Source organism: Cetorhinus maximus, chromosome 7 (assembly GCF_964194155.1).
Source record: "Cetorhinus maximus chromosome 7, sCetMax3.hap1.1, whole genome shotgun sequence".
Taxonomy (NCBI): domain Eukaryota; kingdom Metazoa; phylum Chordata; class Chondrichthyes; order Lamniformes; family Cetorhinidae; genus Cetorhinus; species Cetorhinus maximus.
The window spans coordinates 19,326,975-19,341,050 of record NC_135885.1 but is presented as its reverse complement, the minus strand read 5'-3'; the positions used below and the strand labels follow the sequence as shown (position 1 = coordinate 19,341,050).

General features: G+C 41.5%; 1 protein-coding gene and 1 non-coding gene across 3 annotated transcripts in view; both read left to right on the top strand.

Moving 5' to 3' along the window:
• The window catches only part of gabrg3 (gamma-aminobutyric acid type A receptor subunit gamma3), a 639,852-nt gene extending 633,331 nt beyond the window's left edge, over nucleotides 1-6,521 (top strand). The window contains exons 9-10 of one of the 2 annotated variants that reach the window (XM_078545149.1): nucleotides 3,129-3,263; nucleotides 6,036-6,521. In XM_078545149.1, the coding sequence (XP_078401275.1) occupies nucleotides 3,129-3,263; nucleotides 6,036-6,314 (414 nt within the window). In that variant the 3' untranslated portion in view covers nucleotides 6,315-6,521. The remainder of the gene's footprint in view (nucleotides 1-3,128; nucleotides 3,264-6,035) is intronic. The other variant, XM_078545150.1, reaches the window with a different exon arrangement.
• A 7,098-nt stretch (nucleotides 6,522-13,619) lies between these two features.
• Nucleotides 13,620-13,756, top strand: LOC144683153 (U11 spliceosomal RNA). Its single transcript, XR_013577197.1, has one exon. It is a non-coding gene; the product is annotated as a U11 spliceosomal RNA (small nuclear RNA).
• Nucleotides 13,757-14,076: the final 320 nt, after the last annotated feature.

Below are 14,076 nucleotides of genomic sequence, written 5' to 3'. Positions count from 1 at the left end.
CAAGAGCAGCTCAGAGGCTAGGAATCCTGCAGCGAGTGACTCACCTCCTGACTCCCCAAAGCCTGTCCACCATCTACAAGGCACAAGTCAGGAGTGTGATGGAATGCCCTCCACTTGCCTGATGAGTACAGCTCCCACAACACTCAAGAAGTTTGACTCCGTCCAGGACAAAACAGTTGACTGGCATCACATCCACAAACATTCACTCCCTCCACCACTGACTCACAGTAGCATTAGTGTGTACCATCTATAGGATGCATTGCAGGAATTCAACAAGGCTCCTTCAATAGCACCTTCCAAACCCACGACCACTACCATCTAGAAGGAGAAAGACACATGGGAACATCACCGCCTGCAAGTTCCCCTCCAAGTCACTCACTATCCTGACTTGGAAATATATCGCTGTTCTTTCACTGTTGCTGGGTCAAAATCCTGGAACTCCCTCCCTAACAGCATTGTGGGTGTACCCACACCGCGTGGACTACAGCAGTTTAAGAAGTCAGCTCACCACCACCTTCTCAAGGGCAAGTAGGGATGGGCAATAATTGTTGGCCCAGCCAGCGAAGCCCACATCCCGTGAAAGAATAAAAAAAAGATCTGGTTGCATGAAGTTCCTGTACTTACAAGGTCGATACAATGTAAATTTGCCACAGAAAGATAGGGCTGGTCCATTTCAGGCTAAGTGCCCTGATAACTGTGTGATAGGTGCTAATTACTACCAGTCAACTTGTCTGCCCCTGAAAAGTAACTACTACAAGTGTGCAATCTCATTGCTTCAGGTTTTCATTGTTTCTTTACCGGTTTAACATTAAATGGGTGAATTTTTTTTTCTGACTTTTTCCTGACTTGGAAATATATCGTCGTTCCTTCACTGTCACTGGGTCAGTATCCTGGAACTATCACCCTAACAGCACTGTGGGTGTCTACACCACAGGGACTGCAGCAGTTCAAGGAGGCAGCTCACCACCACCTTCTCAAGGGCAATTAGCAATGGGCAATAAATAGCGGCCTAGCCTATTCAAGCTTACTTCATTCTCCACTGTAGCATTTTTTTTTTCTAGGCGCATCTTGTAGAACTCAAATACTGGAAAAAGAATAATTCCCATTAAAAAGCAATTAATCTTAATACTGTAAATGTAAGCCAATACTAATTGTTTTTGTTGGACAAAAGTTGTATGATAACACAAATAATCTTGCACGTAACCACTGTCTGCACAGTAGAATCTTTGTTGTCAGGAATTAACTATTGAAATTAGTACTGTTGAGACCAGTGTGGCACATTTAGCTAAAGCTGTGAATATGCACATCACACAGACACTTGCTGCAGGTTTGGCCTTTAAATTATTGTCCCTTCGCAATAGTATTAAAGCTCAGGGCTATTTATTAGAGTCTAAACACAAAGGTTGGAACAATCAGTGCAGTATCGTTTTCTGGTCTTCATCTGCCAATGGGATTTATCTTGCTTTCAGAGCCAACTTTTCCTTTGAGCTGTCTCTAGTAAATGCTGAACACGGCTGATGTATTTTGGACCACTAACCTTAGTTTGCTGTAATGTGGATGCAAGCTACGTGTATAACTATTTGGTGTGTCCAGGACTTTTTTGACATTCATGTTTGTACAAAGCCACATTTTAGAGCAGCGGGTATCACCGCAACTCTTAAACAACCATTGTTTCCATTAAAAGCCTATTTTGTTGAAAAATGTTTAAGATATTAGATGTATGGATATAACAGTCTCTGAAATTAAAGAATTTAACATAATTTTTAAAAATAAATAAATAAATAAATAGCGGCCTAGCCAGTGACACCCACATCCTATAAAAAAAGACTGAAAAAAATTTTGCCCATTCTAACTTACACTTTCTCATCCTGTCCTTGTTCTTTTCATTTCATTATCTGCCAATGTGATTGGTTAAAGAGATATACTCTGTGGACTCAGACCCCAGATGCACTGTAGAGGTGGCTGCGCTGTTTCCGCCTCACACTCCAAGTAACTTATAGGGCAAATTATGATGGAGAGCAAATGGGCGAGGGCAATTGCAACTAACACTGGGCACTACTGTTGGCCTACTACAGCAATTTTTGCACTATTAGTTCTTTCAAAAGAGATGCACTTATAATGAGCAAATTTTACGGCTTAACACATTAGGGCTTTGGGTCTCGTAATTAGCTTCTGAATAGTTTCTGAAAAGTACCGTTTTATTGCACAAATGTGGACTTTTCCCCCACCTCCTTATCGTTCAAATGCCCGCTCGAAAAGATTGTTATTTTAGTTCACACTTTCTGCGAATTGGTGGAAGTTTCGTGTTTAGATCCCTCTGTGACCTCAGCCTTCTCCATCTCCGTAACTTCTTCCAGCCGCTGAGAACTCTACATTCCTCCAATTTCGACTGCTAACCCATCTCAATTTCCTTGGCTGCACCGTTGCCAGCCATAGCCAGACCTGACGAAGCCGCGGAATTCGCTCCTTAAATCTCTCCAGGTCTCAACCCCACTCTCTTCCTTTAAGGTGCTGTTTCAAAGCCCGTACCAACCATCTGTCCTAAACAACCACGTGTGGTTCAGTCTTGTGTAAAGGCAAAATACTGCAGATGCTGGAAATCTGAACAGAAACCAAAAAATGCTAGAAAAGCTCAGCAGGTCTGACAGCATCTGTGGAGAGAAAGACCAAGAGTTAATGTTTCGAGTCCGTATGACTCATACGGACTCGAAACGTTAACTCTGTCTTTCTCTCCACAGATGCTGTCAGACCTGCTGAGCTTTTCCAGCATTTTTTGTTTTTTGGTTCAGTCTTAAATGTCTGATACCACTCCCATAAAATGTCTTGGATCAATTTATTTTGTTGGTAAAATGCTATAAGAAACTAAATGAATGTAAGCGTGGGGCTATGGTCAGCATAAATTGGTTTAAAATCATTCAGGCTCAATTCACAAAGGGCCACTACAGCCAGTGGAGAGCAGAGACTTTCGCTACATTACTCTGAGTGTTATTTGAACCAAAGTTTTGGTGCTAAAAGAACAATTCGCTTAACCGCTACAATGCTATTATTAGTTCTGATAATTGTATTAATGATTGATCACATTTATTGGAATATTTTACCTGCACTTGGAAACATTTTTGCATTCCCAGCTCCCGGATGCAACCCTCGGCTGTAGAGTTAAGTCTAATTCTCACTGTCATGGGTTCCCAAGTCAGTATGAGCAAGACTGGAAAGGGGAGCGCAGACGTGAATGGTTCTTCACCCAGCAAAAAGGATCCCAAGAGGTACTTATCTATAGGTTTGATTCGAAATGCAGGGTCTGTAGTCATCTAACAAACCACGGTCTTAAATTAAAATAGTAAATTAACACCGGAGAATGAAGACATTTGTTGAAATAGAAGCATGAAATTCGAGACTGGTAATAATATAGTTTCCCATTTGGACAGAGTGCAGGATATAACGGGCTGATGGGTGGCGATTGAGGGAGAACTGTCACTGGTGTGACAAGCCAGAAGATGTCAAGCAATCGTCACATGATCAGGCAATTCCCTCAACATTTGCCCTCAGTCAGCACCTGTCAGCCCTATTGTTTTGTCATGAGAACATAAGATATTGGAACAGGAGTAGACCATTCAGCCCCTCGAGCCTGCTCCGCCATTCAATAAGATCACGGCTGATCTTGTGTTTCGACTTCCACATTCCCACTTAACCCCGATAACCTTTGATTCCCTTGCCTAACAAGAGTCTATTTACCTCTGCCTTAAATATATTCAATGACCCCACCTCCACCACCTTCTGAGGCAGAGAGTTCCAAAGTCACACAACCCTCTAAGAGAAAAAAAAAATTCTCCTCAGCTCTGTCCTAAAAGGACGACCCCTAATTTTAAAATAGTATGCTGTCATGCTCCTGGCTCTACCATGAGGGTTGTTTGCTGATTGACTTGCACATTTTTTTGGAAATTCCATGGGGGTGAAGGAGAGGGATTCATCTTGACTTTGGGCAATAGTGTACTTCAGGCAGCGTAAGTTCAAGCTACTGTTATACATCTGTCCCAGTACTCATTTCATTAATTGATTAAACTGCAGCATTGGCCATAACCATGGAGCAATCAGTGACTAGCCCAGTAAACCAACTGAGAGGATATGAATTCAAAAGGAGGAAAAGATAGCAAAAGAAAAATCAAAGCACAAACGGTAAATAAATTCTGACTCAAATGCCCCACACAGGAATGTTGCTTTCCAAGTATCAAGCAATTTCCAAGCAATTGTTTTGCTATGAAATGGTGGCTGGTTTTGCCTTTAAATGAATGAAGAAAATCTGATTAAATTGCCATCTGCCATCCCATTCTTTTGCCGAGAGAGCCATGCTTGAGAGGCATGTGGGTCATTGATAGGGCCACAAAATTGTAACTCCCATTCTCCAAACCTTACTGCTCATCAGCACAGCTCCCAGCTGAGAGAATGAAATTGAGGAATCACACCTTATGCTTCTAACTTAATCAATGGTATTGGAAGGGAAGAAGGGACAATTTGCTTTTAATGTGGATTAAAGCCGAAAAACATTGTGCAGGAAAGGCAATGCCTTCAGCCTCCAGGGAAGTGTTTGACTTACTTTTAAGAACACAAGAAATAGGAGCAGGCGTAGACCGTATGGCCTGTCGAGCCTGCTCCGCCATTTAATATGATCATGGCTGATCTTGGGCTTCAACTCCATTTTCCTGCCTGCTCTCCATATCTCTTAATTCCCTGAGAGATCAAAAATCTGTCTATCCCAGCCTTAAATATATTCAGCGATGGAGCATCAACCCTCTGGGGTAGAGAATTCCAAATGTTCACAACCCTTTGATGAAGTAATTTCTCCTCATCTCAGTCCTAAATGATCGGCCCCTTATCCTGAGACCCCGTGTTTTAGATTCCCCGATCAGCGAAAACAATCTTTCAGGGTCCACCCTATCAAGCCCCTTCAGAATCTTGTATGTTTCAATGAAATCATCCCTCATTCTTCTAAGCTCCAGAGAATATAAGCCCAATTTACTCAGTCTCTCATCATAGGACAACCCCCTCATCCCAGGGACCAATTTAGTAAACCTTCTCTGTACCGCCGCCAATGTAAGTATAGCCTTTCTTAAATGTGGAGACCAAGGCCTGAATATTTCAGATGGCAGTGTTTCCCTTCCCACCATCCAAAGAGTCGGCACGGAACACATCCCTGCTGACTGCGAATGCTCCGCAGCCATTTCACGCTCGAATGAACATTGATTGGCTGCCGGCGGGATTTCTGCTTTTCACTCGGGAGGAAGTGCTGCCTGAGAGCTGCCGGCCAATCAGATTGCAGGGAGGGTTGGGAAAGCCGGTGGGGGGGACACAAAGAGGGCAATTGGGGTGTCGGTGGAGAGGCCGGTGGAGAGGGAGGTCCAGCGGCCACCGGACCTTAAGGTGTTGGGGGGGGGGGGGGTTGCCTGAAGTCAGAAGGGGGCTTCTGATGGAGGCGTTCCCCCCCTCCACTTCCTACTTGAGACCTAAGCCCGTTCATTTTCGGGTTTCACCTCACGTCAGGTAAATCCTCCCACCAACCTAAAAATTGAGGCTGGGCAAGAAATGGCCCTGAAGTGGCCAGTAAGGCCCTCAACAGGGGCAAGAGCGGGCATCCTGTCAGAGACTTTGCCTGCCCCAGCGTAAAATCACTGCGAGGTCAGGGCAGGCAGGAGGGAATCCCTTGCCTTCAATCTCACGCTCTCCTCGCCTAAAAACCCGCCAGCGGGGGAGCGTAAAATTCAGGTCCAAAACTTCACACGGTATTCCAGGAGTAGTCTGACCAAAACCCTGTATAAATTCTCAAAGTGCTTTCTAAATCCTAATGCCATTTTACTCACATTGTTTCTCAAAAGATATATCAATCTGCAAGTTGCTCAGATTTTCCAGATGAAATATATATATATATAAAATATATGGCTAAAACTGCTCGTAATTACATTTTGTTATGAATATGTTGGAAAGGGTAGCTTGTGTCTCATTGCCAGTTTTTTAAAAAAATCTCATTTCTCTCTTCATTCTAGAACTATTCTGTACTGAACCTGGGGCCAGCCTCTTCAGTCATTACCATAAACAATTCCATGTATTGGCAGGACTTTGAGGAAGCCTGCGTATATGAATGCCTGGATGGTAAAGACTGCCAGAGCTTCTTCTGCTGTTACAAGGAATGTAAATCAGGCTCATGGCGCAAAGGACGGATCCACGTAGACATTTTGAAATTAGACACATATTCACGTGTGTTTTTTCCTACAACGTTTTTGCTATTTAATCTCGTCTACTGGGTTGGATACCTTTACCTTTAAGCTTCTGCCTGCAGCAGTGAAGACTTCCTTTGTCGACACTTGTCCTGTAACTTTGATATGTATCTCTGGATGTTGTCAGAAAAGTGAAGCTACCTGGGACGAAGTTCTTTCTTTTCCATTTCTTTAATTTATACAAACTGCAAATTCAAAATAAAATGGTGGAAAGAAGAAGGTGCGGAAAGTGTACATAAGTTGACAAGGCATTTCTCCAAGGTCATCTGTTGAAATATTTTTGAAAAATCTTGAAGAGAATAGACTGATCTTATTGACGCAACTAACTGTATTCTCGGTTTTGCAACCAGCAGCAATTTTAGAGTAACTATTCACAGGTTTGTTGGATAGTCAGAAAAGCCTCGATTTTTAAATAGTTGCATGAAGAAAAGTAAAGAGTTAGCTAAGAGCAAACTAGACTGAAGCATATTCCTCTTACAGAGCTAATTAGAATAAATTAAGGCATTTCTGGCCATAGCAACCCAAGGAGAAAAAAATTATCTTTCTAAATTAAAGGCAATTCATGCGAACCCATTTGTATTTGACAAGATGGGCCAAATCCAGAGGTTTAGAGAGATCTTTGGAAGGAAAACAAAGTTTCCTTTGAAAAAAAACTAAGAGTGTTTGTGTATGCTATGTCTTTTCATTAATTGAAATTTCAAAACAGTGTTGGGTGAACAAAGTGTTAGACTGTTTGGAAAATTATTCCAGCACTTCATATTTTTATGTGGGGTTTCTTTGGTAGTATGATGTTAGAGGTGACTGAGATAATTTAGCTGAAAATATTGATGAAACATTAAGTATCTACAAGGTGGTGCATTCTCCATTCATTCACTCTTAAAAATGATCACAATTCTGTTTAGCCCTTTGAGGACTGAGTTAGTATTTGTGTACCCAAGTAAAAAAAAATTGCCAAAGCTAAGTTTTGTGTTTTGGCTAATTCCCGTTTATGAGCTTTTTCAGTGGCATATTTGCCCGTCTCCCCCAGGGGAGAAAAAGGGGTGCTTCCCACATCACTAAAGTGTATTTCCTGGCAGGTCAAATGAATGATATCAATGGTATCTAAAAATAATTGTACATAAGAAAACATGAATGAAGAAAAGCAATGGTCTCCAATGTTGCTTCTTACGTGTGATGTACTGTTGAAGTATATAAACTCAGAGAACGGCCGGATTTGGTGGCCAATGGTGAAATCGGGCGCTTGCCACTGACCTTAATATACTTGCATTGTAAGTGGTTCAGAGAAGGTTCATTAGGTTGATTTATGGGATGAAAGGGTTGTCTTATGAGGAAAGGTTAAGCAGGTTGGGCCAAGACTCATTGGAGTCTAGAAGAATGAAAGGTGGTCTTATTGAAACATATAAGATTCTGAGGGATCTTGGTAAGGTAGATGCTGAGAGGATGTTTCTCCTCATGGGGGAATTTAGAACTGGGGGCACAGTTTCAAAATAAGGGATCCCCCATTTAAGACTGAATGAGGAGAAATTTCTTCTCTCAGAGGGCCATTCATCTTTGGAATGCTCTTCCCCAGAGACCAGTGGAGGTTGGGTCGAAAAACATATTCAAGGCTGAGTTAGACAGATGTTTGATCAACAAGGGGGTCAAGAGTAATGGGACAGGGGTGGGTGGGGGCTGGCAGGAAAGTGGAGCTAAGGCCACAATCGGATCAGCCGTGATCTTATTGAATATTGGAGCAGGTTCAAAAGGCCAAATTGCCTATTCCTGCTCCCACTTCTTTTGTTTGTATTTTCTTGTTCTTATGATCGCAAAGGTCCAATGATCTCTCTGGTGCAGCTTTCCCTTTTCCTGACAGCAATTTACACCTGGTGCCAAGTGAAGAGGATGTCATGGCGTGCAGCAGCAGTACTGTCAACAAGCAGGCGGCCAGTCACATTATAGTATTCAAAATAAGCAAACCAGGAAGTTAAAGCACTTTAAAATCCTTCACTTTTCATTTAAATTTTAAGATACCTTAAATTTTAAGATACTTTAAGAATAAATGATTATGATTGGATTAAGATTGAAGCTAAAATAAAGATAAACGCATTTTAGAAAATAAAATGAATTATTTTTTTAAAATGTGGAATTTTTTTATCATTATGGAGAAATTTGACATTCTGCAAATATAAAATTAGCTTTTCAGAGCCAGTGAGGTTGTTTAGAAGTAATGATGCGGTTAGTACGCCATTAAAAACCTCATTCAGCAAGGTGTAACTTTTTCAATGGGTTTTTTACATCGAGGCTAATAGTGCTAGAGTGGGAATTCTTGATTTCAATTGATTTCCATGGTTGTGGTCTGGAGGTTGCCTCAACAACGTACCCTCTGGAGATGTGTAGAATCACTGCCCGTGTGTGTGCGTGTGTGTGTGTGTTTGTGTGTGTGTGTAATTTTATATCCTACAGTATTCATTTCTAACTGATTCTTTTTCATAGCATTACATTTCCATGGACCCAACAGCTCAGCTCAGCTCCAATGCATCGTCCAAGTGCTTATTCGCCATGCTTATACATATGAGACAGCAGATTATTTAACGTGGAGACAACGTAGTTTATCGTAATTGACTAATCCGGTCTTTATCCAACACACACAACACATTTTCCAACAGAGGCTACCAGATAGCAATTGATGGCAGGAAGCATTCCATGCCTAGCCTATTTGGCTGTCACACCTCAACTGCTGCCCAAACTGAGATAGAAACGTACAAAAATATCAGACAGGAAAAGATTAATTGGTCCATCCAGAGTGCTCCATTGTCACGATACCTCATGTCACATCTAACAAATCACTCTGCTGCATTTTATGTGGTTAAAGCTAGTCCAGGAGACTCATACAACCTGATCTCCACTCCAAACAGAAATAGCTCCATCTTGCTCTTGAAGATATGACAGTGTTCAAGATGTAAGCTAGAAATCTGTTCCACTGGCCTAATATGTTCTGGGAATAATATGGAGGCACTTGGTGTCTGGAGTTTGTGGTAGGAGCTGAAGATGATGGCCACCATTTAACTGGACATGGAGATTATTCCATTTATCATCACCTGCTACTTTCTAATACCAAACCAATTCCAATTCAAGCAACTAGGCCACTATTATTTCCATGGGTTTCACTTTTAGAAAGCCTCACAAACAGAACTGTATCAACTGGCTTTCTGAAATGCAAGTAACATTACATCACCTGAACAACTCTCAAGTACTATTTTGTCATTTCTTACGAATTCATAAGATAATTTCAGATGAAGATCCTTTGAGGTATTAGGTTAGAGTTATAGAATCATAGAAGGATACAACATAGTGAGAAGCTATTCAGCCCATCACCCTAGGCTGCTCTTTCTCCATAGCCCCGTAATTTTTAACACTTCAAAAGTTTACCTAGTTCCTTTTTGAAAGTTATTATTGAATTTGCTCCCACCTTTCAGGCATTCATTCCAAATCACCAACAACTAACTGTGTTAAAATAAATCCCTGGGTTGGCTCTGGTTCTTTTGTCAGTCACTTTAAGTCTGGCTCCTCTGCTTACTGACCCTTCCATCATTGAAACAGTTCCCCTTATTCACTCTATCAAAGCTGCTTATGATTTTGAACACTTATACCAAATATCTAAATGTTCTCTGCTCTAAGGAGAACAACCCCAGTGTTTCCAATCTCTAATCTAATTGAATGGCGGAGCAGGCTCAGTGGGCTGAATGGCCTACTTCTGTTCCTATGTTCCTTAAATCTATCATAATGTCTGCCCTAGATGTTGTGTTAAGAAGCAGTTACTGCTTACCTCTAGAATTTCATTAGTTAGGTTCTTTTGCTCATCCCTGATCCGTTCAATTTATATGTAGAATATTGAAACCCAGTCATTACCACAGTGCAATTTGCTCTAATTCTGTTTCTTTGTAAGCAGCTCTCATTAGGGAGGTAGTAGTTAGTACATTATGACAGGAATGCTTAACGTGCTCTTGCCAAATGTCTTTGTTACGTTAACTAAGACAATAAACTGGAATAATGTTGAAGCTTTTCATCTTGCACTCATCAGGGCACTTCACAAGAAAGCCAATATAAGGGGAAAACAGCAATTGATACTGTATGAGAAGAGATGGCAACACCAGTGATGGCAATGCCTCCACCAATCAGAAAACGCTTGCCAACCAATTAGTATTCTCTTCACATACAGTATCAATTGTTGTTTTCCCCTTATATTGGTATTCCAACAAAGGAACCTGATGAGTACAAGATGAAAAGCTTCAGCATATCTCTTTTTTCAGCAACACTCAAGTTCTGTACTACCAAATGACTATAAACTGGAATAAGCAAATATCAGAGAGAGGAATTTCATATAATCAGGTTACGCACTCATATGAGAACCACAGCAGTATTAATTTCTATTCATATCTATCTGTCTTGTGCAGGCAATCAGTGGAAGCTGTCAACTGTTACTTTGTTTGCCTAATTACCAATTTCTCCATATTGCTTCTGCTAGTTACTCTTTTCCTGCTATATCACAACTGGATAGTTGTGATTTCACTTTTTTCCATGTGAGATTATCTCCAACATCATCAACGCTCTTGTTATGTAACTGTCCAATGTTTATTCCCTTGTTACAATCATTTGCCTATATGTATCCTGCACTCCATCAAATAGCATCAGTTCTTTTGCTTCAATTTCTTTCTCCTCCATGTTTTAGGCCAGACCAGCTAGAGCATTACATGCAACTCTGGAATCCACATTATAGGAAGGATGTGATTGCACTAGAGAGAGTGCAGAAGAGATTTACCAGGATGTTGCCTGGGCTGGAGAGTTTTAGTTATGAGGAGAGATTGGATAGACTGGGGTTATTTTCCTTGGAGCAGAGGAGATTGAGGGGGGACATGATCGAGGTGTATAAAATTATGAGGGGCATAGATAGGGTAGACAGGAAGGAACTTTTCCTTTTGGTGGAGGGATCAATAACCAGGGGGCATAGATTTAAGGTAAGGGGCAGGAGGTTTAGAGGGGATGTGAGGCAGGATTTTTTTTCACCCAGAGGGGGGTGGGAATCTGGAACTCACTGCCTGAAAGGGTGGTAGAGGCAGAAACCCTCATAACATTTAAGAAGTATTTGGATGTGCACTTGCGATGCCATGGCATACAAGGCTATGGGCCTAGTGCTGGAAAATAGGATTAGAATAGTTAGGTGCTTGTTTAACCAGCGCAGACTCGATGGGCTGAAGGGCCTTTTTCTGTGCTGTAGACCTCTATGACTCTATGACTAAAGAACATTCCACCACAATAACAACTGACATTTATATCACACTTTTAAGGTAGTAAAACATCCCCAGGCAATTGTCAGGCATTGTAAATTAACATTTGTTGACTAAAAGAAACATTGGAGGTCACTTGAACCTTCCATGCCCATCGGAAGCTCACAGGATTGGATTTTATATCCTGCCCATTGAGCTCAATGCAGGTAAATTAGTGGAGGTGTAAAGCAAACATTGTACCCAATCCTGTCAGTGTCCAGATGGGCGGTTAGGTCAAAATTGTCCCCATTATTTTTATTTTAAGCTAATAACTAATTAAATCTGGGCACAAGTACATCTCACTTTGAAAGCATTATTGGGTTTTTGTTACTATTTCATGCCACCATTGAACAATGCAGGGAGAGGAGGGCAATTATTACTCTGGTCACAGTTTCACTAGATGTGCTGAGCAAAGGAAATCATCATGAATGAATATTGTTCCACTGGGTGGCCACTGCAAGCTTTCCCTCAACAAGTCAACATTTTGCACGTTTACTGATTTAATCGACAGAATGCAGCGGAGTGACGGCTCTTATGGGCATCTTAATTATGTGCATTATGATCATTTACATGTCATCAGAAAGCAACCTATAACAACTTCCAATTCTGTGGGGCAACACAGTTTTAACCATAAAATGGTGCCACTCTCCTTCAAATGAGCCAAGTATGGGCACTGGTCTCAATTACCATTTGACGTTGGCTTCTCTATCTGATTAAATTGTGTGTACTGCTGAGTAAGCTGGTAAGTAAATTCAACAAGTGAGATGTTTCAATGGAGAGTGCGGCGAGAGAGGGAAGATCAATAGAGACTCCCAAATGCACCTTAGGTCATCCAATGTAGATCAGCATTAATAATGGCCATGGAAATATCTAGAGTTACTCACCCTTGTAGTTCATGCCACAGGGAGCGAAAGGAAATGTAAGAAATTCAAACCTTTATAAGGTTTTAGTTCTTCAAGGAGCACTGAATAATGTTGCCCCGCACGTGTCTCCAACTTCCATCTTAAAACATTCAGCATGACAATTCTACACAATATTAATCCTGGGATAGGGAGATAACGTTCATGAAACTGCAAACGGAATTCAGTACTCAAAGGGTTAATAAAGCATTTCTGTATCGAATGGTGAGGCAACTGTACAGGCCATTAAGCCACTGAAGAAAATCAACCTTTGTTTTTATCATTTCTGTTTAAGAATTATTAACTTTATCCATGCACTTTATAAGTGTTTTAGTGAAATGTATTTACAACAAATAAAACTATTTTATGAGTAGAGATTGTACCCAGTATGTCTTTGTTTTCTTATCGCAAAAGTGGCTGATTCAAAAGCGTTTCCAGTCAGACAATGGCTTAATTCCCTCAAAATTATTTTCAGAGCAACTGTGGAATTCTGGTCACTAAATAATTGAAGAGATCTTACTGTCCTTGAGACAGAACAAAGCTACCAGCGTCATCAGGAACCTAAATTATTAGGGAAGCATAAGAAAGCTAGGTCTGCTTTCCGTGGGGAAGAGACTTTTTTGACATCATATGAAAGATTGACGATGTGGATCCAGACAAACCGTTCAATACTGAGGATTGCTCTGCTAGGAATAAGGAGGGGAGTCAAGTGGAACCTTTTGTTACAATAGAAGAAAAATAAAGTACTTGCGGCGAGATCAAACAAGTTATAGACAAGGTAGGTTAGATCAGGTAGAAGGGAAATTTAAAAAGAGAGACTTTAGTCAGGAATTTGCTTGGAGGTGCTCCTGTCTACTGTTGTATGGTCAAGTGGGAACAGCTCCTAAGAGGTTTGCAGACATGACTTTGGGTTCCTTCAAATTATTTCACACCGCAGAAGGAACTTTACAGCCCCCTCCCCACTGGGGTATTTGCAGGCAGTGGTGGCGGGGAGCAAGTAAAATAAAATGAGTGGCTAGCCCACTGCCTTCCTGCCCATCGCCCCACCACCCCCCACCCCCCAGCCCCGAGCTGTTCCCCATAATACGGTGGGCAGGTAAAGCATCAGCCAGCCAGCGCACCAGTGGCCTATTGAGGCCCTTAACTGGCCAATTAAGGGCTTGTTTCAACCCAATAGCACATGGACGAGGTGCTTGCGCTTTATCTGTGCGGAATCGATATCAAGAGATTTCAGAAGCACCATTTTAGTTTCTTGGAGCTGCTGGTGATCGTTTGTCTCGGCGCTCCAAAAAGAAAAATAACACATGAAAGGACGTCCTGAGGAACACACTTGTGACCACAGGAATTTAATGTGGCTTTACATTGGCGAGGTTATTGGCCGAAGAAGCCTGATTGGATACAATATCTGAACTCTACCCTGTATTGGACCAGCATTGCATTGTAAATGAATGAATAATATTTCGAATTAAATAAAGCCATTATTAGGACTTAAAACAAATAATACATGCAGCTGGGGAAGGCAGAATGAAGGAACCCAACCCATTGTTTCAGCAACTCAGGTTAAAATGGAAAGGGAGGAGAGGCACCTCCTTTGGGAGTGCCCTGTGC